The sequence below is a fragment of the Microcebus murinus genome, chromosome 16, assembly GCF_040939455.1.
Source record: "Microcebus murinus isolate Inina chromosome 16, M.murinus_Inina_mat1.0, whole genome shotgun sequence".
NCBI classification, from domain to species: domain Eukaryota; kingdom Metazoa; phylum Chordata; class Mammalia; order Primates; family Cheirogaleidae; genus Microcebus; species Microcebus murinus.
Genome location: NC_134119.1, coordinates 51,940,247 through 51,965,078, shown reverse-complemented (window position 1 = coordinate 51,965,078; position 24,832 = coordinate 51,940,247). Strand labels below are relative to the sequence as shown.

Here is a 24,832-nt window from a genome sequence, read left to right as displayed (position 1 = left end):
AGAACTTGCTTGCTTTTCAAAGGACTGCTCCCATCCCAGGAAATGCCCTGGAAACAGACCACGAGCCAAGCCTCTCCTCGCCGCCGCCGGCTGCCCGGGGCTCGGGAGCACCTGCCGCCCTGCGGTGGCCGAGGCGGGGCGCAGGGCGCATCAGTGAAGTATTACAGACACCCCGCTGCCTTTCAAAAGCAGCACAAATAATTAATGCGATACAAAATCTCTGGAAAATCCTTAGATCTAAGTGCGATACACAGTACAAAGAGACATTCTTTAAAAACAGGTTTAAAAGAATGGCAGCTTTTCACCTCCTGGTGACAAAAGCATCTGTCCACAAAAAAAAATCAAAAAAAAAAATTAAAGGGTAAAAAATGCTTGACAGCACAGTCTTCACCTCCAGTGAGGAGGGGGAGGGCTAGTGACCCGGCCTCCTGGCAGGCGTGCAGGCGTGCTCAGCGCCACGCGCCGGCACACTCACACCCAGAGCATCCGGGGTCCACGATCTGCCATGGCTCCCGGGTTTCATCTGGGCTCACGATCCGTCTGTCTTCAGCTGGGACCGGGTCGAAACTGGTTAAAGCAATCATGTAACAGATTAGAAAGATGCAACTTCTCCGCCTGACACAGGTCTTTTACAATACCTTTTCATCTCTTTCTGTTCTTGTTTTTAACAACGTTGGAACCAAGTCTCACGAGTACATTTTTTAAAGGGCACCAATATACAGTAGCAAGAAGACACGTGAGCCGGGTCGGGGTGCTGGTCTCAGAACTCGTCACGCTGCCAGAGCTTCCTGTGGCCGCACGGGTGGGGATGCCGGGTGAGGGCCGAGCAGTCCCTGACTGAGGCTCGGGCAGCCGTGCCTGTCCTTAGGTCCCATTCTTCAACTCCCATTCCTAGAGAAAAGGAGAGTTGTGTGAATCCAAACAGCAAGACGTCAGCTGACATGAGTGGTGCCGCCTCCCGCCAGCACTGGAGTCGGGCGGTGTGGGGCTCGGCTGCCGCCGAAAGCCGAGCGGCGGTCCTCAAACAGCAAGCACAGACTTCGTACCACATGGCCCAGCAATTCCGATTCTAGGTGTTGACGCAAGAGAACCGAAAGCAGGGTCCCAAGCAGATATCTGCACACCGATGTTCACGGCAGCACTATTCACACTAGCTAAAAGATGCAAACAAAGCCCATCAGTGGGTGAATGGAAAACTACAAATGTAGTGTACACACAGGGTAGACTATCACTCAGCCTTAAACAGGAAGCGAGTTCTGGCCTGCTACAACATGTATGAACCTTAAGAGCATTTGTGCTCTTGAAACAAGCCAGTCACAAAAGAATAAATCCTGTAGGATTCCACTTATACGAGGACCCTAGAGGAGTCAAACTCACAGAAAGTAGATGGTGGGTCCAAGGGGCTGGGGCCAAAGCTGGGACAAACCCACCTGCTCCGCAGCAGGGCCAGCCCACCTCCACTCTGCCCTGCCGCCTCCAGAACAGGCTGCACTGCGCCTCTGTGCTTGGTCCTCCCGACGGGCGCCCACGCCGGCCCTCCGCCCTGCGTCCCCTGCCAGACTCCTATGCACCCTGAGGACCAGGCTCCAGGGCCCTCTGCCCTGTGTGGCCCCACCCCTGCTCTGGGAGTACACGTCGCCATCTGTGCACTACCTCTGTGCCTTCTTCCACACACTCTGTTATCACGGTTGATTTACTTGCCACCTCCCTGCTGGACATGCGGGTCTGAAGTGCAGTTGTGCCACGAGATTTGGTTCCAGAAGGGGGTGCAGGAGAGCAGACCCAGCTCAGAGTGCCAGCAGACACTGCGGAGGATAAAGCCTGTCTTTCCCTCTAGGTGGTGGCTCAGGAGGAGCAGAGGGCACAGGTGTTAGAGCCAGCCCTCTGTGACTCAGCTGCTGTGGAGCCTTGGAGAGGCCGCTTAACCTCTCTGAGCCTCAGAACAATGTGAGTCCCACCAAGGACTTCAACGCTTCCAAAGCACGGCGGGAAGACAAAGGGAGAAACCGTGTGTGAGGTGCCCACACAGGGCTGGCGTGCCTCAGGCCTGGCCTCCAAACGGGGCATCCTCCTCTGTGCACAGTGCATGCCCTGGTCTGGTCTACGTCTGACTCCCCGTGTTTCCGGGGCCTTATTCACTGGGCCATGGGCACACAGCACATCTCTGCATGCTGTATACAATTACAAGTTTCTCATCTTTTCTAGAATCAATAGCTCATGTTTAATTAAAGGTTGAATGTATGGCATTAGTAAATTCAGCAGAGACCAAGACCAAAACTGAGCTACGCTTAGGGATAATAAAAACGTGTGTGAGGCGCTCTCAGGCACTTGGGTGAAGCGTTCTGCAAAGGGAGGACCCACCTCCACCTTCCCAGACTGCCACGGCCTCCACGAGACAACTGTAGGGGCCACTATAAACAGAGAAGGTGTTCAGAGGACAAAGCAACGAGGTCAGCCCTGACAGGCACTGATTTACGACCAGGCAGTGGAGGTTTCAGAGAAAAGACAGACTTACACGCTGTCTACAGATGCTGCCAAGTATGTTTGGCAAACAAGCTCAGCAAACTAGATGACATTTCAGAGCGCAGGTCACAATGGCCACAGACCTGGGAGTGACAGAATGAGAACCCGTGGAAACTACTGAACCTGAGCAGGGCGGGAAGCGGAGCCCTCAGGTGTGCATGACACTAGAGGGCAGCCCAGCCCCTGCCCCCCTGGGCACTTCTGAAGCAGGACCACCATCCCCACACCTGGTGTCTTTCCCAGAGGGAGGGGAAACAGCTTGCCCAGCCCTGTGGCCTGTTGGGAATCCCCTTCTGAGCTGGGATACCCTGTGACAGGTGATGAGAAGCCATCTGACTTCCCAATGAGCTCCCTCTCAAGCTCAGAGTATCTTCATCAAGAGTTGGAAGTGATTTTAGAAATATTGCACCTGGGATAATATTGCCCACAGTATCACTGGAATAAGTCAGACTCCCTGGTCCTCAGGAGAAGGCTGGGTGGCAGATGAGATTGTGTCTGTGGTATACCCCAAGTGTACTAATGTGCTCAGGGTCAAAGGCCACAGCACCACCCCCACCTCCAGCCGTGTGTCCCTTGCCACTGTTCTCCCAAGTCCTGGGAAACCCTGCTCAATACCATTTTTTTAGCAAGGATGTACATAGCATTCCTGGCCGTATGACAAGTGCTACTTTCACGGTGGTTTCCGGGCCTATGAGCACAGACAGCTATTAATATTTCCCTCCCTGGACGTGGATGGGCCTGATGGCTGGCTGGATCTCACGCTTTTCATTTATCAGGAATGAGCAGCAGGAAGAAGGTTGCCAGAGCCTGAGCATGGTGACAGCACACACCGTGAATTTAACCCTTTCAAAGGCTGGAGTCACATAGTTTAAATCCAATTTCTTTGATGGTAAAGAAACCAAGTAGGGCCGGGCGCGGTGGCTCACGCCTGTAATCCTAGCTCTCTGGGAGGCCGAGGTGGGCGGATTGCTCAAGGTCAGGAGTTCAAAACCAGCCTGAGCAAGAGCGAGACCCCGTCTCTACTATAAATAGAAAGAAACTAATTGGCCAACTGATATATATATTAAAAATTAGCCGGGCATGGTGGCGCATGCCTGTAGTCCCAGCTACTCGGGAGGCTGAGACAGAAGGATCGCTCGAGCCCAGGAGTTTGAGGTTGCTGTGAGCTAGGCTGACGCCACGGCACTCACTCTAGCCTGGGCAACAAAGCGAGACTCTGTCTCAAAAAAAACAAAAAAAACAAAACAAAAAAAAAAGAAACCAAGTAAATGAAATGCTTTTACTGCACTTCTCATCCGCAAGTCATAAGCGGGACTTTATTGGGCAGCTCATGTCTAAATACCCCGGGGCAACACGTATTCCTCTGCAAAGGAGCCTAATGGTCACAGACCAAGAGCAGTGGAGGCCGCTAAGAAAGCAGCGGGAACGAGACACGATGCTTCCTCCTTTCCCCAGACCGACCGCCAGGCAGTCTCCGGTAAAGTGCATCCGCCCTGCGGCTACTCTAGGGTGCTGCAGAAACACGGTTCTCAGGCCCCTCCATGAACACTCCCGAGCATGCAGCAAGCAGCCCACACCCACGCCCTGGTCTCACACTAGCCACCCTCCAGGAATTGTACATTCCCAGCCAACATGGAAAGGCTTCCAAAAGCTGCCAGAGAAAGTAACCCCAGCAGCTGGAGCAGCCAATGGAGACGGTGCAGGGCGGGCGTCCAGCCTCACGTCAATCAGAGCGTGTGAAATTCATCTGCTCTGGTCACTGCACCTGGCGTGGTTTTTACGCAGAGGACATTCTCAGCTGCTGCGGTCAAGACCTGTTTGATTTGATAAACTAGAAATTGTGTCTAACAAAATTTCTGAGATTTTTTAAGCTTAGCAACAAAAACTGATACTGGCTAATCCCGTGAGAAGACGGGAGATACCACAGTGCAGAGGCGGAGGTGCCCTGCGACACCCTCGGGTCCCAGATTCGGGATCTGCGGGGGAACTGGGGAGGGTAACGGAGCAGAGTTTGTTCCTGGGCTTTTTTTCTTTCTTTTGTTTTAAAGAATCCTATGTCTAACTAAGTGCTGCAAAGGACCTGAGTGGTTGCCCAGCCCAATCTCTGGACCACGAATGAGAACAAGTCTGCACGAGTCCAGAGTCCTGCCCGTTTCCGAGATGAGACCCAGAGCTGCCGTTTTCCCAACGCTGAACAGCAAACTCCTCCACTGCAGGTTCAGGTCTTTTGTTGCCTTTTTTCCCTGAAGGAGGGTCTCACGTGTAGTGGGAACTTATGCAGTGCTCATCCCGGACGTGCAACCGAAGCCGAGTGTGAGGGAGCATGGGGACAAACTTGGCTTCCTCCATCTCCCCAAAAAGCCTGAAAGCCTGCAGCGAAGTGGGTGCTGCTCGGCGGGGAGAGTGCCGCGTGGAAGCCGGACTCACCTTGGCCTTGCGCAGCACGTGCCCACGGCAGGGGGAGCTGCCTGGGGCTGGCTGGCTCCGCTTCAGGACCGCTGCGCTGTTCACGGGCACGGGGCCCTCTGCGTCACTCGTGTCACAGCTGGAGATGGGCGAGTTCTCCAGAGTCCGATGCCGAAACACTGGGGACTGTTGACAGAGAGAGAAACCCTGCGTGAAGAACGGTTTCCAGGCCACCAGAATTTTCCAGCAGGAAAATGGTTTATTTTAAAGAAGAAATGTGTTTTGGAAATGAGAAAAAATAACAACAAGGACAACTGTAGTAGTCAGTGCCTAATTCTTAGAGCACCTTAAGAGTCCACTTTAGGGACAGGAAGGCTGAGGCTGGGAGAGGGCTTTGGCTTGCTGGCTGTGGCCAGGAAGTGAGGGTGGGATTCATGTCCGTGCCTTCTGCATGCAAAGCTGGGCTCTTCCACTCAGATCGTGTGGCCTCTGCCTTGTGCCCCTGGGCAGTGCTCTGCAGTGCTCAGGGCTGTTCTGTGGGTCGGCTGACCTGAGACCCCCTGGCAGCGAAGGCACTGGAGATTGGGCCGGCACCCTGCACGCGGCTCGCTGGAGCAGCACAGGCGCTGACTGCGCTGAGCGTGCCTGACTATTCACAGCACAGTTTGCATAGTTTAAAGAATCACACATCTAAGAATCATATATGTGCCAAAGGAAGAGGCTTTCTGGAAGGCTTAAAATAGAACAAAACGTACCCTTGGTTGCCAAAGCCCCCATATTTGGCTCTTCCATATGGGATTACAAACTGCGTTTTGGGGAAAACGTCCGCAGTCTGCTGTACCTCAAATGAGTCTCCAGGGAATAAACTCTTCCTATTGTTACTGCCAAAATGTATAACATAAAAAATACCACTCGGGGTATGCAGAACATTGTTTTAGGAGAACCACGGTTCGATTACCATTAAAATAGGTAACTTGGGGTCCCTGTGGAGGTTTACTGGCCACAGATCCCCAAGCAGAGAACTTCTACCTGCATTCCAGCTGTCCTTGTAAATGCTTGTAAGAGGCAAGCATGCTTGGAGGGGTGGGGGAAGCAGTGGCTGGTGAACAGGCAGAAGAATGACAACTCTGGACATAGTCTCTGGGGGAGACCAGGTAAGTGGCATGTGACCCACACCTGGAGGGTCTCCCTAACAGGCCACTCTTCCAAGGACGTGGCCTGGGTGGCACTGAAGCAGAATGCTCCACAGGTGCTAGGGCAGATGATGGTAACCAGAGTCCATCCAGAGACCCTCGTGAGAGAGGAAGCCCCAAAGCACTCTGGGCTGGGACGGGGGAGCTGGGGCATCCTCCCAGGATGGGCGCAAACCACATAGGTAAAGGGAGGCCTGGGGGGCTCGGGGCTAGGAGAGGGGCCACAGGTACCATGGAGAATATGGGGTCACTGCAGATGAGGAAGGCGGCAGCTGGGCCAAAAGGGATGGGGATGGGAGAGCAGGGAGGACCACAGTGCCGACGGGGCTTGAAGTCTGGAAGTCACCTTGATGAAAGCAGGCGTGGCGAGAGGTCAGACTATAGCCAGTGGAGACGCGAATGGGACAAGAGCTCTTGGAGGCACAGTGTGGAAGGAAGACAAGAAACACAGGGCAACCAGCAGCCACTGACCGCGGGAGCAGGGGCTGGGGGCAGAAACTGTGCTTTAAGGATGGAACAAATTAGAGAATCTTTAAATGCTCTGAAGGAAGCTAATAGAGAGCAAAAGTTGAAGATATAGGAGGAGGATCCCCACAGGTGTCTGGAACCAGCACAGGGCCACCCAGGCCTCGACAGGACCCTGGCCACAGCCAGGGAAGCCCAAGGATGGAGATGGGCAGTGCTTTGGACCACGCTGTGGTTTAAAGAATCACACATCTAAGAATAATACATGTGCCAAAGGAAGAGGCTTTCTGGAAGGCATAAAACAGAACAAAACATACCCTCGGCTGCCAAGGCCCCCATATTTGGCTCTTCCCAGCTATCACCCCCACGTAGGACAAGCAACTCATGGGTAGGACAAGCAGCTCGTGGAGGCCTCACACCCTCCTGCCTCTAATCATCATAGGCACGAGTCACAAGGAAAGCCCACCCCACCCCACGCCCGTGACGTTCCTAGCTACTGCCACTCTCCAACTGCAGCTGGCCTCATCATGCCCTTGTCCCCTTTGTGTCAGATGCCAGCAAGCCCAGGACTCTGAGCCACCCCCAGCCCTCAGATTCTAATTCCCACTGCGTCCAGCTCTCCAAGCCCTGCCTCATGGCTCTGTAGGGCCCTGCTGACACCTGACATAAGCGTATTCGGCAGGCGTCTCCCTCACCAGAACCCGAGCTCCACACCCGGCACTTGCACATGGTGGCACAGAAGGAACACAGCATGTGCATACACATACACACACGCTTGTATATATATGTGTTATGTTTAGTAAATATCTGTAATTATTGACTAAATTCTATGTAATTATTAACATACATATGATAGTAATACATAATTATATATAAAATATAATTGTTGAATGAATGTAGTGCATAAATGAGTATGTATGTGTTACGGAATACATGAATGAACACGCTCGCGCTCCGGCTGGGCCTGTGCAGAGAGCTTTTGCCCACGTGATCCTCTGCAGCAGGCAGTATCTTTATCTCCATTGTACAGACGCATAAACGGGAGCCCCGCGCAGGCACGTATCTGTGAACCCCAGCCGGTGTGAGCCCGCAGCCCGCTCTCCGAGACGCTGCACCCTGCTGCGGCTGAGAGATGCACAGCACAGCCGGTGACAGCACAGCGACCCGGCCACCCGAACTAGCTCTGCCAAGCGGGAGGCAGCCTGTCTTCTGGGGAGGAGGGAAGAATAAACTGATGAGGGCTGGATTTCAGGGGTTCCATAAATCCCGAAATCCCCCCAGAGCTTGTGTGGATTCGTTCAAGTTCAGCGTTTGGCCCAGTGGCCTGGAAAGAAGGACCCGGAACAAGAGCATTGCAGGACGCGGACGAAGTCTCTGGACCTCAAGTTTTCCATTGGGAGGAATAACATCTGACTCACAGACAAGAGATCCAACGGGATAATCAAGTGGAAAGACAACAGGAAGTTCTCAGTGACGGTCAGGTGAATGTGAGGGAAGAGGAAACCACTTACGGTGATGATTCACACTGGGAAAATGATCTCCCTGTGTCCTCCTGGACTCTGAGAGGACACGACTGTGTTCATTCACTTCAGTTTCCCCAGCACCTGGCTTGATTCTTAGTACATGCTGGAGACTGTATTGAATGTGCTACACTGAATTAAATTTCCTATCTAATAAATTTGCATCCAATTAGGCCTGGTTCCAAAGAGCCACAAGAACTGGACCTGCTACAATCAGACTGTGTGAAGGGAAAGAAACAGACAGCGGTGCCCTCGCCTTTGAAGGAGACCAGACGACGTAATGTTGAGAACACGGAACCTGGACGATGACAGTGTGTGACGCGCACACGTGAACACGCCTCCACTGTCAGTGTGTGACGTGCACGGGTGAACACGCCTCCACTGTCAGTGCTGAGGGACAGTGGGCTGCTACACCAGAGCACCACCCAGCTCCTGCTCTGTCGTCCAGGCCCTGCGGCCTCTGGGGTGAGCGGCAGGACGCTTACCTGTGGACTTGACGTCCCCGACTTGGGCTCGATGGCCAGCCCCAGGGTGACCCCACCCGCCAGCGCCTTCTTCAGGCTCTCCTTGACCTCCGTCAGCTCCAGCTCCAGGTTGACGCGCTCCGACTCCTTCTGCCGACACTCCTCCTCCAGCCTCTTCAACTTGTCCTCCAGCACCACCTGGGTCTTCCTGCCTAAAGCCCCAAAGAACATGCTCCAGGGTGGGGCACAGACTTTCCCAACGGTAGAGGAGAGGATGCCTGGCCCCCAAGGGTTTCTGTGGAGTGTTTCAGGGTGAGCTCCCCTGACATAGGTCCTTTCTACAAAACTTGGACCCAGCTGATCTTTAAAGGACCAGAGTCCTTATCCACTCACCTTCCCTTGCTGCTGCTGGGAGGACACAAGCAGGAAACAAGAGACCCTGATTCTTACAAATCCCAGGAACTCTTGGGTCTGGGCCTCAATACACTCACTTACAAATGTGGACCTCAACCTGTACGGCTCCCAAAGGTGCCACTGGCCTAGCGAGAATTGCCACTGTTCTTTTCTTATACTTCCAGTGCGGTTACTGAGTCATCTTATTTGCCCCCGTGGCAATAAACACCAGTACCGCTTGCTTCTCTACCGGACACGGCATACACTTCTTTAAGGCACATTTGCTTTATTTATTGTATTTGAGATCTGTTATGGTGACTTAAGATGGCAGGTAATGTACCCACTGAACAAATGAGAAAACCAGTCCAAGAGGGGAACAGACTTGTGCTGGGGCCTGGGCTGGAGCCGGCCAGCTCTTGAGTTTGTCTTTTTCAAGGGCAAAGCTCCCCCAACCTTTCTGCATCTTCACCATCCTGTAAGCTTGGAATAAAAGAAGCAGGAAATCCTACTTCTGTCTCATCAAGCTCAAGGCCCTGTGCCATTCTTGGACTTCAACCCCTGCAGGGCAGCCCCACACTGCTGCCACATCCTGCCTCCTCCTACGGAGTCAGCCTGATCCACTCAGCACATACCTGTCTTCCCAACCACAAAGCCCCAGAAGCACTTCCTTCCATTGTAATCACTCAGGTTTGCAGTCAAGAAAGGCTCGAGCTGCAATTAACTGCTCACTGTGCACACACCTCAGTCCTCCCTGTGTGGTTAAGACACTTTTCAACATCCTGGTCCCCTGTAGTATCTGCATTCCACCGTCTTTCCCTTCCCAGGCTAGCAAAACCTAAACGTAAAAACTCAGGTCTGCCCCAGTATAAGAACCAGTTGGGAACTGAAGGGATATATGTTTAAGCAGTTCCACCTCCAGTGTTAGGAACCAAATACCTCATTTCTGCTAGCAAGAATCAACAAGCTTAACCCAGTTCTACTGTGCCAGCTCCTGACTCAGTTTCCAATGACTGTGCCTTTACTCTTAGTCCTTCTCTTGGGGTTTAGACTCCTCTACCCTGGCCTCTTCTCTGACGAATTCCAGGACTCTCACCTTTCCCTTCTCAGGGGGAGAGAAGGCTGCGTGCTCCCCACGCAGAGACCTCCCACCTTGCCTGGACTTCTGAACATTACTCATCCCTGCGGGCTGCCCTCCTGCAGAGAAATCCAGCTGACTCACTATACAGTGGCCAGAATCAACGGAGACCTAAGACACGGAGGTCGCCCTCCAGGCGCTCTCTGCTGTCAGCACCTGGCGCTGGATGAAGGCCCCCCGCATCCCTCCTGCCTCAGCGGGAGCTTGTGCGCCAGCCCTGGCCTCCACCCACCTGCCACATAATTCAAACACGGTGGCACCTGCCCTGGGCTTACCTGCAATGCTTCTAAACCCAAGACACACTACGTGGAATAATATACTCTTACTGAATAAAATGATAGCCTGGGTGAGTCACAGATCCCTTGGGCAAAGCAGGATGAAACGTATAACCTCCGACACCATGTCGCCCTGGGCCAGGAGGAGCCGACTCTTTCATACCAGCGTTCACTTCGATGGCGGCTCTCAGGTCTTTCCTCTCTTTCCGGAGCTGGGCCAGTCTATTCCGCAGGGCTTCTTTCCTCTTCAGCAGCTCTTCTTCTTTGGTCTGTAGCCTCTTCGCATCTGCTTCTACCCGGTTCTTGCCATACTTGTACTGGTCAGCATCTTCGAAAGAAAAAAAGCAGCAATAGAAACTTAGGTTTAATCAAGCAGATAATGGGGTAATTCATAAAGATGGTTTAATCAGCCAACTTGGTAAAATAAACTCAAAGCCCGTTATTTTGCTAATTTAACAAGAGAAAATAAGACTGGTTTGAACTAAGCAGAAAAGTGACAAATTCAAATGTTCTGGTAGTCTTTGAACCAATTTTTTTTTAAAAAAAGAAAATAGAACATTCGGAAATTCCTTTAATTCCCTTCCCTTTGAGACATACCACTTATAATTAATCTTCAACAAGGATGCAAGTGAACAGTCTATAATCTGAAAAGATAGGACTCTATTACCATCAAAAATAATTTCTTGGATTTGTGTAGTTCTCTGTATTTTGGAAAATACTTCCATAGCACTGCAGTATCTGTTCCTTATGACTATTCATATGTCATCTGACTGTTTTGCTCTGACTTGATGCTATAGAGATTGGCACTGGCAGGCAGTGAGCACACAGTGACACTTGTTGAGTGAATAAACAAAAAATGAATAAGTGAAGAGGCAACACAGAATAGGATCTGGAGCCTGACTGTCTATGCATGACTTCTTGCCACTTGCAGCTGTGTGAGTTTGAACAAGGTACTTAATCTCTTTATGCCTCAGTTTCCTGATCTGGGAAGTGGAGATAAGAGCAGGTAATTCCTACGGTTATTATGAGGAGTAAATTAATTGATATTTATAAAGCACTTAGAATAAACACAAAATATATATACAATATACACAATACATAAATGCTTGCTTAACAAAATGAATGAATGAATGAATGAATGAATGAATGAATGAATGAATGAATGAATGAATGAATGAAGAGGAAACTAGTTTTCAGGAAAATTTAGAGACTTGGTCAACATCACACCACCAGTTAATGCGGCATTACAATCCTGACCCTGTGCTCTCTTCTTACTATGCTGGCCTCTCAATAATAGTAATTTAGAAAAAAACGCTTTGGAAAAATACATTCAAGAAATGAAGATTCTAACAAAACTCTGACACGGATCACTAGTCTCAAAACTTCAACCGTCTCCAATTGCTTGCGACAATCACACACAGCTGACAACAGCTCAAAGCCTTGTATACTTCATGCACATCTTCCTCACTTCTCACCCCACCTGTCTGACTCCCTCACCAGACTCGAAACTACTTTGAGGTAGAAGCCATGGAGGGCAACACAGTGGCTGATGATAAAAACATGACGTCACGCACAGAGGTGGACATAAGTCCGCACACCGCCCCTTCCCTGCTAAATGGTTCTGGGCAAGCAATCTCCAAAACTTCAGTTTCACCCTCTATAAAGCAGAAATAAAATAGTAAGGACTACCTTGTGATTTTTTAAAAATTTAGATCTATGTATCTTAAAAGAAACCTAACAAAATGACCTGATGCCTGGACGTAGTAGTCACTCACTGACAGCTCTCATCACGATCAGCAATGACGGACACCCCAGAGCCTGTCCGCACAGACAGAGAGCCACTGCTAGTGCCTGTCCTAAAGGTTGGATGTGCCAATTTTTTGCAATGCCAACTGTCATGATTCCAATGAAATAGTGCATTTATGAAGGCATATATAAAGTTATCACTCTCCAACCAATTTTCCCCTCACCAGAGAGAAACCCACAGAATGCTACTGAAAGGACTGGCAGCCTGAGGATGGCCAATCGATACTCTGGAACCAAAGCATCGCTACTTGTGGCTAAGGCATTGCTATTTGTGGCTAAGATAATGACATATTTTGCAAACAGGTCCAAGTCCAAACCAAACTCTACCCATTTATTTCTAAACTAAGGTGTTTCTCCAACAAACACACATACAATAACCTATAAATTTCCACATATTTTAGTCCCTATGCAATAAATCCCATACAATCTATAATGCAACTGGCTGGATTCAGCAAAAACACAGAATGCAATTATTTTTCTCTTTTGTCACCATTAGATGTCACTAAAGTTAATAAAAATTTCCCACAGAAGGTATCATAAAATAAAGGAATAAACCATGTAGGAGATAAGCGTAAGTGCTGAAAGAGAAACGCTGACAGCCAACACTTCATGCAATTCAGGTCCTGCTTAACACAGCTTTGCAGGCCTGAGTTATTGCTCTCCCCCAGCCCAAATGAACATTTCCTTCCCAAATGAACAACACTAGAAGAAGGAAATATGAATACACCGAAATGCACTAGGGAAATAAGATTACAGTGAGATAAGGTCAAAATAAGTCAGCATATTAAATAAATAAATTTGGCCCAACTGGCTCCCGACCTATCTACATGACATGCACGTTTGGGTAGAACAGCGATGTATTAATAGATTAGCTTAGTAAAGCACGCACAAGCTTCCTCAGGGCAGAAGCAGCAAAGTACTGCGCGGCAGTTTCAGCGCTTGTCCAGGCAAACAGCCACAGAGAAAGCCAGCCTCCGAGTCCCCTGTGAGCCTCCAACCATAGCACACGGACGTCAGCCTCTCTCTCCTTACACCTGCCACAGAGGTGCCAACTGGAGCTGGCTAGCCTCATCTTCACTAACACAGAGACTGGTCTACCAATTGGATTAATCTATCATTAATCTGGATTCCAAAGGTTCAGGTACAAAGCCCAAGTGACAATGGCATGCAATCACACCAAGCTCAACACTCACATCCAACTCCCACCTTCCTCCTCGGGGAAACCTTCCCCCATGACTGAGGGAAACAGGCACTCCTGAGCCTTGTAACACCCCACATTGTAGCCCTTGCCCTGGCCCACATGCATGTGTGACTCTGCTCCACTGAAGCTATTTGCTGGCAACTGCTCTATCTTATCTTTATGTCCTTGGTAACAAGCACAGTGCCTTGAGTGCATAAATGCTGCCTGGCTGGCTCCCTGGCTGGACAAATGATCAGACACCTGATAGGATGAGGGCCAAAGAAAATGCAAATACACAGAGATAACTGTACCACCACCCCAGATGCATCTCTCTGGAGCTAGGAGAGGAAGGTCCCTGGCGTTCAAGCAGGCTGTGTCTCTCCTGTCCCACTGCATCTCTGCCCAATCTACTTCTGGCTAGATTTGCCAGCTGCAAGCCCACAAAGAGCCACTTAAGATTCTTTTCTCATTTGTACAGTGGAACAGATGACAATATCTACCTTTATAAAGTGGCTATGAGAAATAAACAAGGAAAGAGAAATAGTGGCTTGCTGTAGACTATGGTGTACCGCAAGATTAATAATTCCTTATAAATCCTGCATTACTCGAGTGCTTTGAGGTACATGCATTACCTCAATCATTTCAATCATAGCTTCCATAGGAGCCATTGGTCCATGTCTGACAGAGAAAGAGGCTGAATTTAGAGCATTTACATGACTTTGTCAATAGCAGATCAGGGACACAGACCAGTCTTCTGACCCAGAGACTGGGGCCACCTGGAGCTGCATTCACAGTATTTATACATGCTAAATCAATTGCACAGCTAACAAACCTGCTTTGTGTTTCCTTCTACATGAAACAGTCACAAAATTGGGTTAAAACCATTGCTTTCTTCAACTCATCCAAAGAATGACAGTGCACACAATCCCATCTCTCCAACTGACCCCCGAACTGGTACTCCCTAGTGAGCAAGCCCAGACAATGCCAGTTTTGCAAACTGTGCTTCAAACCAGAAAGCAAGAAACCAAATGAGAAACTCACTCGAGGCTGTCCGTTTCATGCCGGCTGCTGAGTCTGCTTTTTTTAGCTGTCCACTTGGAGTCTTCCCTTTCCCTGTGACCCCGTTAGTTGCCACTGGGGGCTTTTTACCCTTCAACTGTTGAAATAAACATATAAGAAAATTAAAAACAAAACGAAACAAAAAACCTTGTTTTTCTTTTTTCTCTAGTAATTTCTTTCAGTATCTGACTCTTTAACCAGAACCTAGCACAGATGGTAAACAAATGAAGGTAAAATAAAACCAAGGTGGTCTCCAAACTTTGGGCTGTTGTGATCTTCCTGGAATGGCTAAGAAGGTTCTAGCATTGAGGTTCAAAAATAAATGAGGCTCTCTAGGATGTCTTTAGATGCAGTGCTGTAGAAGTCATACATTTCTCTTGGGAGATCATAAATGCTCACCATGAAACTGGCACAGGCAGTTGACTATCCAAGAGCCTTCAGCAGAGCTTACTAAAAGTTTGCTATGGATAAATAGCTTTTATTTTAGTGGGATGCTTTTTAGGGGAGTAGCACAACCCTGCAGTTAGGTTTCTGCTGCTTCAAGGGCTTTTATCCTGAGTGCCGTCCGATGGGGTAGATAACTGCCTATGCCTCAGTGAGGGGCTCTAAGGAAGGAAGAGAAGCATAATACAGACTTGGTGTGAATAATTTGGAAACTAAATTTCCACTAATCACGGGTTTAAAAAAAACAAAGAGTACCCCTACTTCTTTGATTGCTGTAAGCCAACAAATGTTGTATTTTGCTTAATTGATATTATGTGTGCCTTAGTTGAGTCATAAATTCAGCTTGATGCCAAAGGTTAACTCTAGATCTCCAAGCCCATGCTTTTACCATGACACTAAATTTCCTTCTGTGGTGGGCCTTGGTTTTGGGGAGGCAGATGGATCCAGCTTCAAATTCTGGCTCTGCCATTTGGAGATGCTGAGCAAGTCATTTAAACTTTCTGAGCCTTCTCCGTGTGTTCACTTAAAAATGAGATACGGATACCTCCCCACAGGGCCCTTAGAAAGATTAAATGACATACCATACACATATACAGCATATGGCACCTTGGGAGTGTTCAGTGAGTGTAAGGTCTCTCCATTAGATAATAGGTTCCCATGAAAATGACCAAATGAGGATAGAAAACCTAACGGTAATATAATCCAATTTACAAAACTTGCTTGCTTCCTATTTAAACAAAAGAAAAACAAAGAACATAACAAGAAAACTCCACACATCACTGTGTATCAAATGATTCCCCTACTAATCTGGGTATAGCCCAGCTGTACAAAATGGCATATTTCACTGCAGCTTGTTATCTAAGGGAACTCTTATACCAATAAGAAGACAGATCGACAGATACATGTTCACTTAGTAAATAAATATATATCCTACCAGATTGTTTGCATAAGTACTCATAAAAACCCTACAGGCCAGTGCCCCCACACCTGACTGTACATATGTCTGGGCCCCTCAGACACACGAAATCATAATTTCTAGGGATGTGATCTGAGCAACTGTTGTTAAAAATCAAAAACAAACAAAAAATTCACATTTGATTTTTGATGAAGCCAATCTACTGGGAGGTAATGCTTTAAGTCCCTACTACCTGGAATTCTAGGATCTTACCTGGTTAATTATTTTATTAAGATTGCCCAAAGAGGCTGGGATGGTGGCTCATGCCTGTAATCTTAGCACTCTAGAAGGCCAAGGCAGGAGGATCGCTCAAGGTCAGGAGTTTGAGACCAGCCTGAGCAAGAGCGAGACCCCCATCTCTACTAAAAATAGAAAGAGATTATCTGGACAACTAAATATATATATATATAAAATTAGCTGGGCATGGTAGCCCATGTCTGTAGTCCCAGCTACTCGGGAGGCTGAGGCAGAAGGATTGCTTGAGCCCAGGAGTTTGAGGTTTCTGTGAGCTAGGCTGATGCAACGGCACTCTAGCCTGGGCAACAGAGCCAGACTCTGTCTCAAAAAAATAAAAATAAAAAAAGTACCCAAAGAATAGAGAAAAAGAAAAGAAAAAATTTAAAACATGCCCTTTTGCTTTATGTTAGTATTCCTATATATGGTGCTTAGATTTTTAGGTAAAACATTAAAAATTCTTAGGTTAAATATCTCCGTGATAAGCTGGGCACAGTGGTACACATCTGTAGTCCTGGCTACTTAAGAAGCTGAGGCAGGAGGACTGCTTGAGCCCAGGAAGTGGAATCCAGCCTGGGTAACATAGCAATGCCCCATCTCTAAAACAAACAAACAAATAAACAAAACCCCAAAATAAAACAAAACAAAAACCATGATAACACAAAATTAGTATTTACTCTGAAATGTTACTATTTGCCATAAACACGGGGTATGGGATAAATAGCTCAACATTAAGGTTTTTATCATTCAATGCTCATCAAAAATCCTTTTTTATCATCTACTAAGTTTTAGGGAGTATACCTTTATACTCATCATGGAAAAACACTTTAGCACTCTGAATAATCAATCCTATTTCATGTTTAAAGATCAAAAGGCAACTACTTCATGGAGTCAACCCTTCCTCATTATGTGGAAGCACATAAAAGAAACATGCAGTTTAAGAATCTTCTAAGAAGTTTTACTACCCTGGTTCTTTAAAAAAATATTTGTCTTTAGTTGACATAATTCATAAAAATTTATTGGGGAATATTCTAAGAATAGAAAGAGAGCCAGATGTAGGCAAAGAAACAGTGCTTAGATAAACTATGAACTAATTAGGAATATTTCATCAATTCCTTGCTGGTCAAATTGCAAATTATATTCTAGTTGAGGAAAAAAATTATGCTTTCTCTTGTTGAGTCCTATTTAGCACATGTTGCAAAACTCTGCCAGAGGAGCGTGACTCCAAGATGATTCTAGGCATGGTAAAGATGCTGTACCTGGGAGCTGGGCCCGAGAGACGCCCTCCCCACAGAAGAGGTGTTAGTAACAGGCGGAGCAGAGGCAGGGTGTTTGTAATGGTTAGAGCACAGCTTGTCAGCAGACAGCCTAGAAGCCTTCCTGTCAGCAGGAGAGTAGCGGGCAAAGATTTTCGGAGACGGCAAGTTATCGTACAGGCCTGCATTATCATAAAGCACCTCTTCTCCCAAGCCTCTGCTACAGGAAGCAGGAAAGCCATCTTCTGGTTCCCACTGCAACACACACAGCTTTGTCGTTAGTGACTCGGACACAGAAAGCGGCAGATTTTATCATAATGAGACATCATTTAGCATAGCATTTAGTGTAGCAACAGCACCCCCAAAAGTCCTCTGTACACAGACCCCCAGTTGTTGTCAATAAAACACACACACACCCCACACACATATGCACACAAACACGTGGACTGACTCAAAAGAATATTACTTTTGGGGTCTTAAGGAAAGGTTTCTTTTTTTTCCTTAAATCATTCCTAGGGCCATTGGATTATAAAGTTTTTGTTTCATCCTGTTTTTTAAAGCAGAAAAAAAAATACTGATTTGACATTTCCTTCTTTAGAGAACCAGAGTTGGGAAGTCCCCTGATCCAGGACGTGGAAGTGAGGTGAGGCAGGGAACGCTCTGGCTCTGCAGGAAGACTAGAGAGATCCTGGCAACACACTCCACCTCGTGTCACGGCACTTCCTGTGCTCTAGGCGTTGTTTGAAGCGCTTTACCAGCATCGACTCATTAATCTCACAGGAATCTTATGAGGTGGGAGGAAACCGAGGCAGAGACAGGTCACGCAGCTGGCACACAGCAAAGCTGGACTGAGGGGCTGTGCTCATCACCCCGCGACTCGTTGTCTCCAAGCCTGGGCTGTCCTGAAGACAATGGCCCTTCCAGACCTCTCCCAGTCCGCTACACAGGAGCCAGTGACCTACGTCCCGGGGTAATTGTCCTCATGCGCCCCTCTGCTCCATGCTTTGTACGCCTGGAGAAAGTGCCACCACCAAACACAGTTTGCTGAAGTACGACATTAAGTCATCATAGAAAACAGGATGCTTCCCAATCTAATTGATATAATGGCATTATTTTAGTGGAAAACCTTTAATAAAAAACTAAAATAGCTACATGCCATTTCATGGGACAGAGGAATTTTAGAACACGGACATTAAAGTATAAATTCAAACCAAACCAATAGCCATGGCCAGATCCCTTCAAGTTTTAAAGGTCTTTATAAATTGCCTTGCAGCACAAAAAAGGCAATATTAAATCTTATATTATACTCATTTTACCCTGTTTTTATAGTCTTCTGGCAGAGTTCCTTTCTGCTAGACTATAATTACAGCCTTTTGTTTTAAAAATAGAAAAGATTTTAAATTCCACAGTAGGAGTGTTTTTATTCCTTTGCAATCACTTCACTGTGTCTATTTTAGTGATTCTGGGGACCAAGCTACACTCTAAAAATAATGGTACATGGAGATAAACTTGGATATGGGAGGTTCATAATGACAGCCTAGCATTTGTCCAGAGTGATTAAAATGGTCTAGACTAGACTATCATTTTCCTAAAATATCAAGGATTAAGTCACATGGAAGAATTAGAAAACACCAACAGAGACCTCATAGAAGTTTCTAGATTAAAAGTGTGGGTATGCACACTTTCATCTTGGATTAAGCATCAGGGGAACAATGAATGGGTAAAAACTACTTACGTTGAAATAAATGCTGCTAAAATGACAGATGTTGGGTCATAAAGTATGAACTTTATAAAACCTAGAAATGAGTCCCTCCAAAAAAGAAATTACCTGGTAACAGAGCCCAGCATGTAGAAAAACACTTTAAGGAAGGGCCTGTACAGAGAAAGTCCTTAATAAGCAAAAAAGCCACAAACACGCACACAGGGCATTATGCCTAAAGCCTCTGTTGCGAGGCCAGCACTGCACACACAGAAACAATTCCCAGACGCAGTGCCCTTTGAGAATGGCAGTTTTATTTCGGAAGCAGATTAAGCTGTGAATGTCCTAAAGCAAACTCATTCCTGGGGGTGGCTGGAACCAGTGTAATAAAGTCTGAACTCAATGAGCCTCGAGCAACCCAGGTGACTTGTGCAGTTACGTGGGTTCTCCACACCGCGAGGCTCACCCGTGTGTTCACAACCAGGGACGCATGCAGGGAAACACTGCTAAGGCGAAGGTATGAGAAAGAGTCTTTGGGTAGGAAGGGATAGGATAGGTTTATGTGCTATCTTTCCAAAAAAGTTGAAGGCTAAGATCAACGGCTCAGAGGACCAGATAATTTTCAAGAAGATGAGTTTGGGAACTGGAGCCTAAGACCACGGACAAGATTGTTCCGTTGAGACACTGGTCCTGACACAGAGCACACGGAGGCCAGAAGACCTTGGCCCCCTCTTGAAAGGGGTGGTGACCAGAATCACAGGCAGAGACTCCATGGAGAGCCCTGCTCCATAGCAGCCACTGAGGTGTCGCCCTTAAGCGGGCAGAGTCCGCACGAGCCTCTCCGCAGGGGTGAAGGCTGTGGCTATAGTGAGCACAGCAGCTCCTCAAATGCTGGGGACCTGGGTGGGGGACAAGGAGGGGACTGACTGGATCTAAAACCCAATGGGGGGATTGACTGGATAGACTCTGCATCTAGGGTGGGGCTTAAAATCTGCCTCGCCCGGCTACACCCTGACGCATGTCCCCACATGGGACCCACGGTCGACCCTGCCCTGCACAGAACCCCGGGCAGCTCTCCTCTTATCGCTGGTCTCACTCCCACTAGACTGGGGGACCCTGGAGGAACACAGACTACATCTTACCCGTGTCATTTCCAATTCCTAGCACGGAGCCTGGCCCCTAGGAGACACCAACAAGTAAGGCAAGGGAGAGGAGGGTAAGGAGGAAGGAAGCCAGTGAGGAGGAGGAAGCCCTTTTTCAGAACCAAGTGAGAGGCATAGACAGGCGGGCACCCCCATAGGAACCCAGGGCGGGTCTAGAGGGGCAGGAGGGAGCATATGTGAGGAGGAGGCCCAGGGAACAGTACCCCAGCCCCAGATGCACTGCATCCCTTCTAGCTCTGGATGCGCGGCCAGCCACCTCTGGCCTGGACTGCCAAAACCTCCCTTCCAGTTTGTTTATACCCCTGAGCTCTGGGGTCCTTGAGCCCTCACTTCCCTCAGCAAGCAGCTGCCTCCTGGCTCCTGCCGTGGGCAGGTGTGGTTTTGTGATGCTGGGAGCTAACTGATGACATCCATCTAAATACTGGAGCAAAGAAAAAGTCTAAAATATCTTCAAAAGCTGAAAAAAAAATAACAATAAACACACTCTGTGCCTACCTTTGAAAAATATCTTAACATAGGTGCCAATTTTACACCCACCCAATACTGGGAGACAAAGGCCATGCCTCTCTCACCTGTCTGCTAACCTGTGCAGGCCTCATCTCTGAAGGCCCAGAGCTGGGCACAGCCCTAGTGCACAAAGGCTGCTCAGTAGGTGGTTGTTAGATGAATAATGTGGACACATCACAGAAAAAACATTTATTGATGAAGCCTACTAATTATACGTGAGACACAAAATACTGAGAACAAATTAAAAAACTCCTAGGGCCAGACAGACCCTGGAGATTAGCTTAATACAAACAGCTGCCACTAATCATCTCCAATATTTACATACAGATATATAAAGTGCCAAGTTGGCAGTCAAGAGCCCCAGTTATTCCAAATAGACCATGAAGAAAGTCGTCTAGAGCTTGAAACATGGTCATTACTCCACAGCAACTACTCCTTCCTGATGGTGACTTCTCAGCACGTTTATCATGCCAGAAAATTAACTATTCATCGATAACTTATACTGTGTTATACTTTGATTTATCCAAGTGATCCAAGTATTCGTCACTTTAATATGCCATCCTTTAGTCAATATTTTAAAGTGTGCTGAAATGTTTAATTAATAGCATTGACATTAAATGACAAACTGTGTACTGGTCAAATTACACATTTGTTCAAATGCAAATTAAGATGAAGAGCACCTTCAAGCCATCAATGAAGATGAATAGCATGTCAGAAACTAGGAGGCAAGAAAGGAGACGGAGTTCTCTTCTTGCTTCAAAGCATTTAAAAAGAGTTTTATCTCATTCAGACTGAAACCAGGATATAAAGTATAGAATTTTTCAGATAGTCTTACCTTCTAACAAAACCACATTTACTCAAGAGAAACGGCACACTCACCGAGCCATTGATACAGGGGACGTCGTCGTAATGCAGTGCTGTCCCGCTGGGGTGGGCGTAGCCATTGGCGGTGCCCCCTAGGTATGGGTTGGTAGATATGACACGCCTGTTCATGAAGCTGAAAGAAACGACATACATTAAAATCCATACCCTGGCTATTTTCTCCTCCAGTCAATCAACAAGTCTTAAATTAGTTCTGACTTTTCACCCAAGGCTGTGTCAGAGGCCATGGGAGCAGAGAAGAAGTGTTAGCACCTGGGCAGAAATGGGAAGTCCACTGGAGAGACTGAACAGAGCCTCACTATGAAATGAGAGTGCAGGCACCCTGCAGCACCGTGACAAGCACTGGTGATACTGTTTGCTAGGTGCATAAAGCAATGCCTGCAAATAACAAGTACTCAATATAAACCAATGATTTGGGTTATCACCAGTCTCTAACAGTGGCCAGCTCTGCTTACAGCCTGTTTTATTGGAACACGTGCCTCTTTCATGAATTTGCTAACTCTCAAGAGGACCATATGGCTTGCAAAGCTGAAACATGTACTGCTTGGCTTTTTGGGGGAAACTTCATGGATCTCTGTCCTACAAGCTCTTCAGAACATTCATTCAACAAGTATCTATGGAGTTCTGAGGTTCACGTAGCATTGTGGCCACCTTGGTACCACTCATCTTGGCCTCTTCTCTGAACGCTCCTTGACTTTGGACAGAGCTGCTGACATTGGCCAGAGAAATCCTTTAGAGAGTGTGATATCGTGATGTAATAAGAAATGCCTATTTTGGTCTTTGTCCTGAGTTCCTGGCCAGAGCTCCTAACACACTTGGAATCTCCTAAATGACAAAGGCTTAAACATTAAAGATCATCTTTTGTTGATTCATAATGAGCCCCTTTCAACCACACCAAAGGTTATACAAATGAGATGACTTCTGGAAAATCCAGAGTTGCCAGAAGAACCAACCATGTGACTACAAGGTTGGAACTTTCCATAAAAACCTCTGGCAGGCAGGGGATGACCTCTCTCCCTTAAACACGCTGACTCTTCTTAATTTATAAAGTAACTCTTCTTCCTTTGCTTACAAAAAATTAATGTAATTATTTTATACTTAAAATACATAAGGCCGGGCGCTGTGGCTCACGCCTGTAATCCTAGCTCTTGGGAGGCCGAGGCGGGCGGATTGCTCAAGGTCAGGAGTTCAAAACCAGCCTGAGCAAGAGCGAGACCCCGTCTCTACTATAAATAGAAAGAAATTAATTGGCCAACTGATATATATATAAAAAATTAGCCGGGCATGGTGGCACATGCCTGTAGTCCCAGCTACGTGGGAGGCTGAGGCAGGAGGATTGCTTGAGCCCAGGAGTTTGAGGTTGCTGTGAGCCAGGCTGACGCCACGGCACTCACTCTAGCCTGGATAACAAAGCGAGACTCTGTCTCAAAAAAAAAAAAAATACATAAAAGTATAATATATGTAGGAAAAGAAACAGCATAGGAAGAGGAAATACACACGAAGGCAAGGTACAGCAAAACGTAAAACACTTGAGGATTCTGCAATGACAAATTTCGATGTTTTTAAAAATCAAATATTTAAGGTTTTCTAACTTAAACGTCTTGTTTGAGGGGTTTGAGTAACCATGTACACTTTCTGACAGTAAGAGGCAGTAAACAGATGAACAAATAGAGCCCAGCCTCGTGGACACTCCTTCCCACGTGCCCGCTGGCGCAAGCACACACCTGCTACTCAGCACCCCAAGCTTGTCCACATATCTTTCTCCTAGCAGCAAGGACAGTCTCACACTTGGTCTGTAGTGTCGGTTTCTAGCCCTGTGCCTAGCATTTGCCCTGACACGCAGATGCCAGGACACAGCGGAAAGGATGGGGTCGGGACAGAGGCCCTAAGGGTGCAGTCCTGTTTCTTCTCGGGGAAGAGACACCTCAGGAAGCTTCTCATGGTTTCACTTGAGAGGACTCAGGGAGTGTAGAATTGGAGGTCACAGGTGCTCAGAATGTCCCAGGTGGAAGAGGTCTTACCCAGCAGCTAGTCAGCCCTCACCTTGCAGAGAGGGACCTGGGCCCCATGAGTAAAACAATTCTCCCAGGCCCAGAGTGGGGTGAGGCTGAGACCAAAAGTTGGGCCTCCTGCCCTTGGCTTGGCGCTCTTGCCGCAGTCTGACTTTCAGCAGAATATGAGAGTGGAAATGAGGTAAGAGGCATGCCCTACTCGTTAAACCAGAAACATAAGAAAATCATAGAAAATATGTTTTAAAATAATCTCCCAGGAATTTGGATGAGAAGATGGCTGGGAAGCGTGCTCCCTGTCAGGTGTCTGTCCCTGCACGTGGCCACAGGAGCCACCAGCTTACCACCACCATCCTCTCCGCAGCTGACGGTCGGTCACCAACTGAGTGCGACTCAAAAATAGTTTCATGAGAAAACTGTGTGATATTTTTCCTGTATGCTATAATCTATATATCTAATTTAAAAACAGGCTTTCAGGAAAATATGTTCCAATTGTTTACCGTTACTAAAGTTCCTAAATAAACCACTTTTCCTGGAGAGTCTATATTACTATTTTTTATTTTATTTTCCTCTTTCCAAAATATATTCTTGCCCTTTCTACCTCAGACATATACAATGCACAGGTAATTCTCCTATTAACCTTGAAAAGAGTCATTAACTGGCTACAAATTTATATAAAAGCAAAAAAAACTTAATTTAATCTTAGAATATTTATCACACTGGCAAGGTACCATATTTTGAACATTGTTTCCTTGTTAAATCTCATCTCTCAAGTTTTAAAGCAATGTTTGGCTAGAAAACTTAAAAATGAAAATAAGTTTTATTACTGACATATCCTATAAAGATTTTAATGAGGCAGAAAAAATTCTTGCAGCCATAAATTCATCACATGCATATTTTTAATGAATGATTTTTCAATACTATTATCTATATTCCTTTCTCAAAAATATGACACCCCCATATTTGGTTTAGATTAATATTATGCTCATTTATAAAAGTAAAGGCAAAATTGTGTTCTAGGGGAAATATTTTAATTTGGGGTTTGTCTTAAATGTGGTTACCAATTTGCTGATTACAGCTGAAATTACATGTGGAATTAGGATAAGCTTTTTTGTAAATCTAATAACTTCCAAACAACCATAAGCACTTTTATGTCAATCTAGTTGTACAGATTTTGTAAAAATAGATTAACAGATATTATATTTCTTAAAAAGCTACTTTAAATGTGTTTTTTTTCTGCATTGCACTTAATAAATAGGAGAAT

General features: G+C 47.0%; 1 protein-coding gene across 5 annotated transcripts in view; it reads right to left on the bottom strand.

Annotated features, from left to right (window-relative positions):
• Positions 1-627: 627 nt before the first annotated feature.
• The window catches only part of AFAP1 (actin filament associated protein 1), a 190,026-nt gene continuing 165,821 nt past the window's right edge, over positions 628-24,832 (bottom strand). For 4 of the 5 annotated variants that reach the window (XM_075992936.1, XM_075992935.1, XM_012783478.3 and 1 more), the window contains 7 exons: positions 21,557-21,674; positions 17,312-17,563; positions 14,402-14,516; positions 10,538-10,702; positions 8,593-8,783; positions 4,951-5,115; positions 628-891 (listed from right to left, as the gene is read on the bottom strand). In XM_075992936.1, coding sequence (XP_075849051.1) covers positions 865-891; positions 4,951-5,115; positions 8,593-8,783; positions 10,538-10,702; positions 14,402-14,516; positions 17,312-17,563; positions 21,557-21,674 — 1,033 coding nt within the window. In that variant the 3' untranslated portion in view covers positions 628-864. The remainder of the gene's footprint in view (positions 892-4,950; positions 5,116-8,592; positions 8,784-10,537; positions 10,703-14,401; positions 14,517-17,311; positions 17,564-21,556; positions 21,675-24,832) is intronic. The other variant, XM_075992937.1, reaches the window with a different exon arrangement.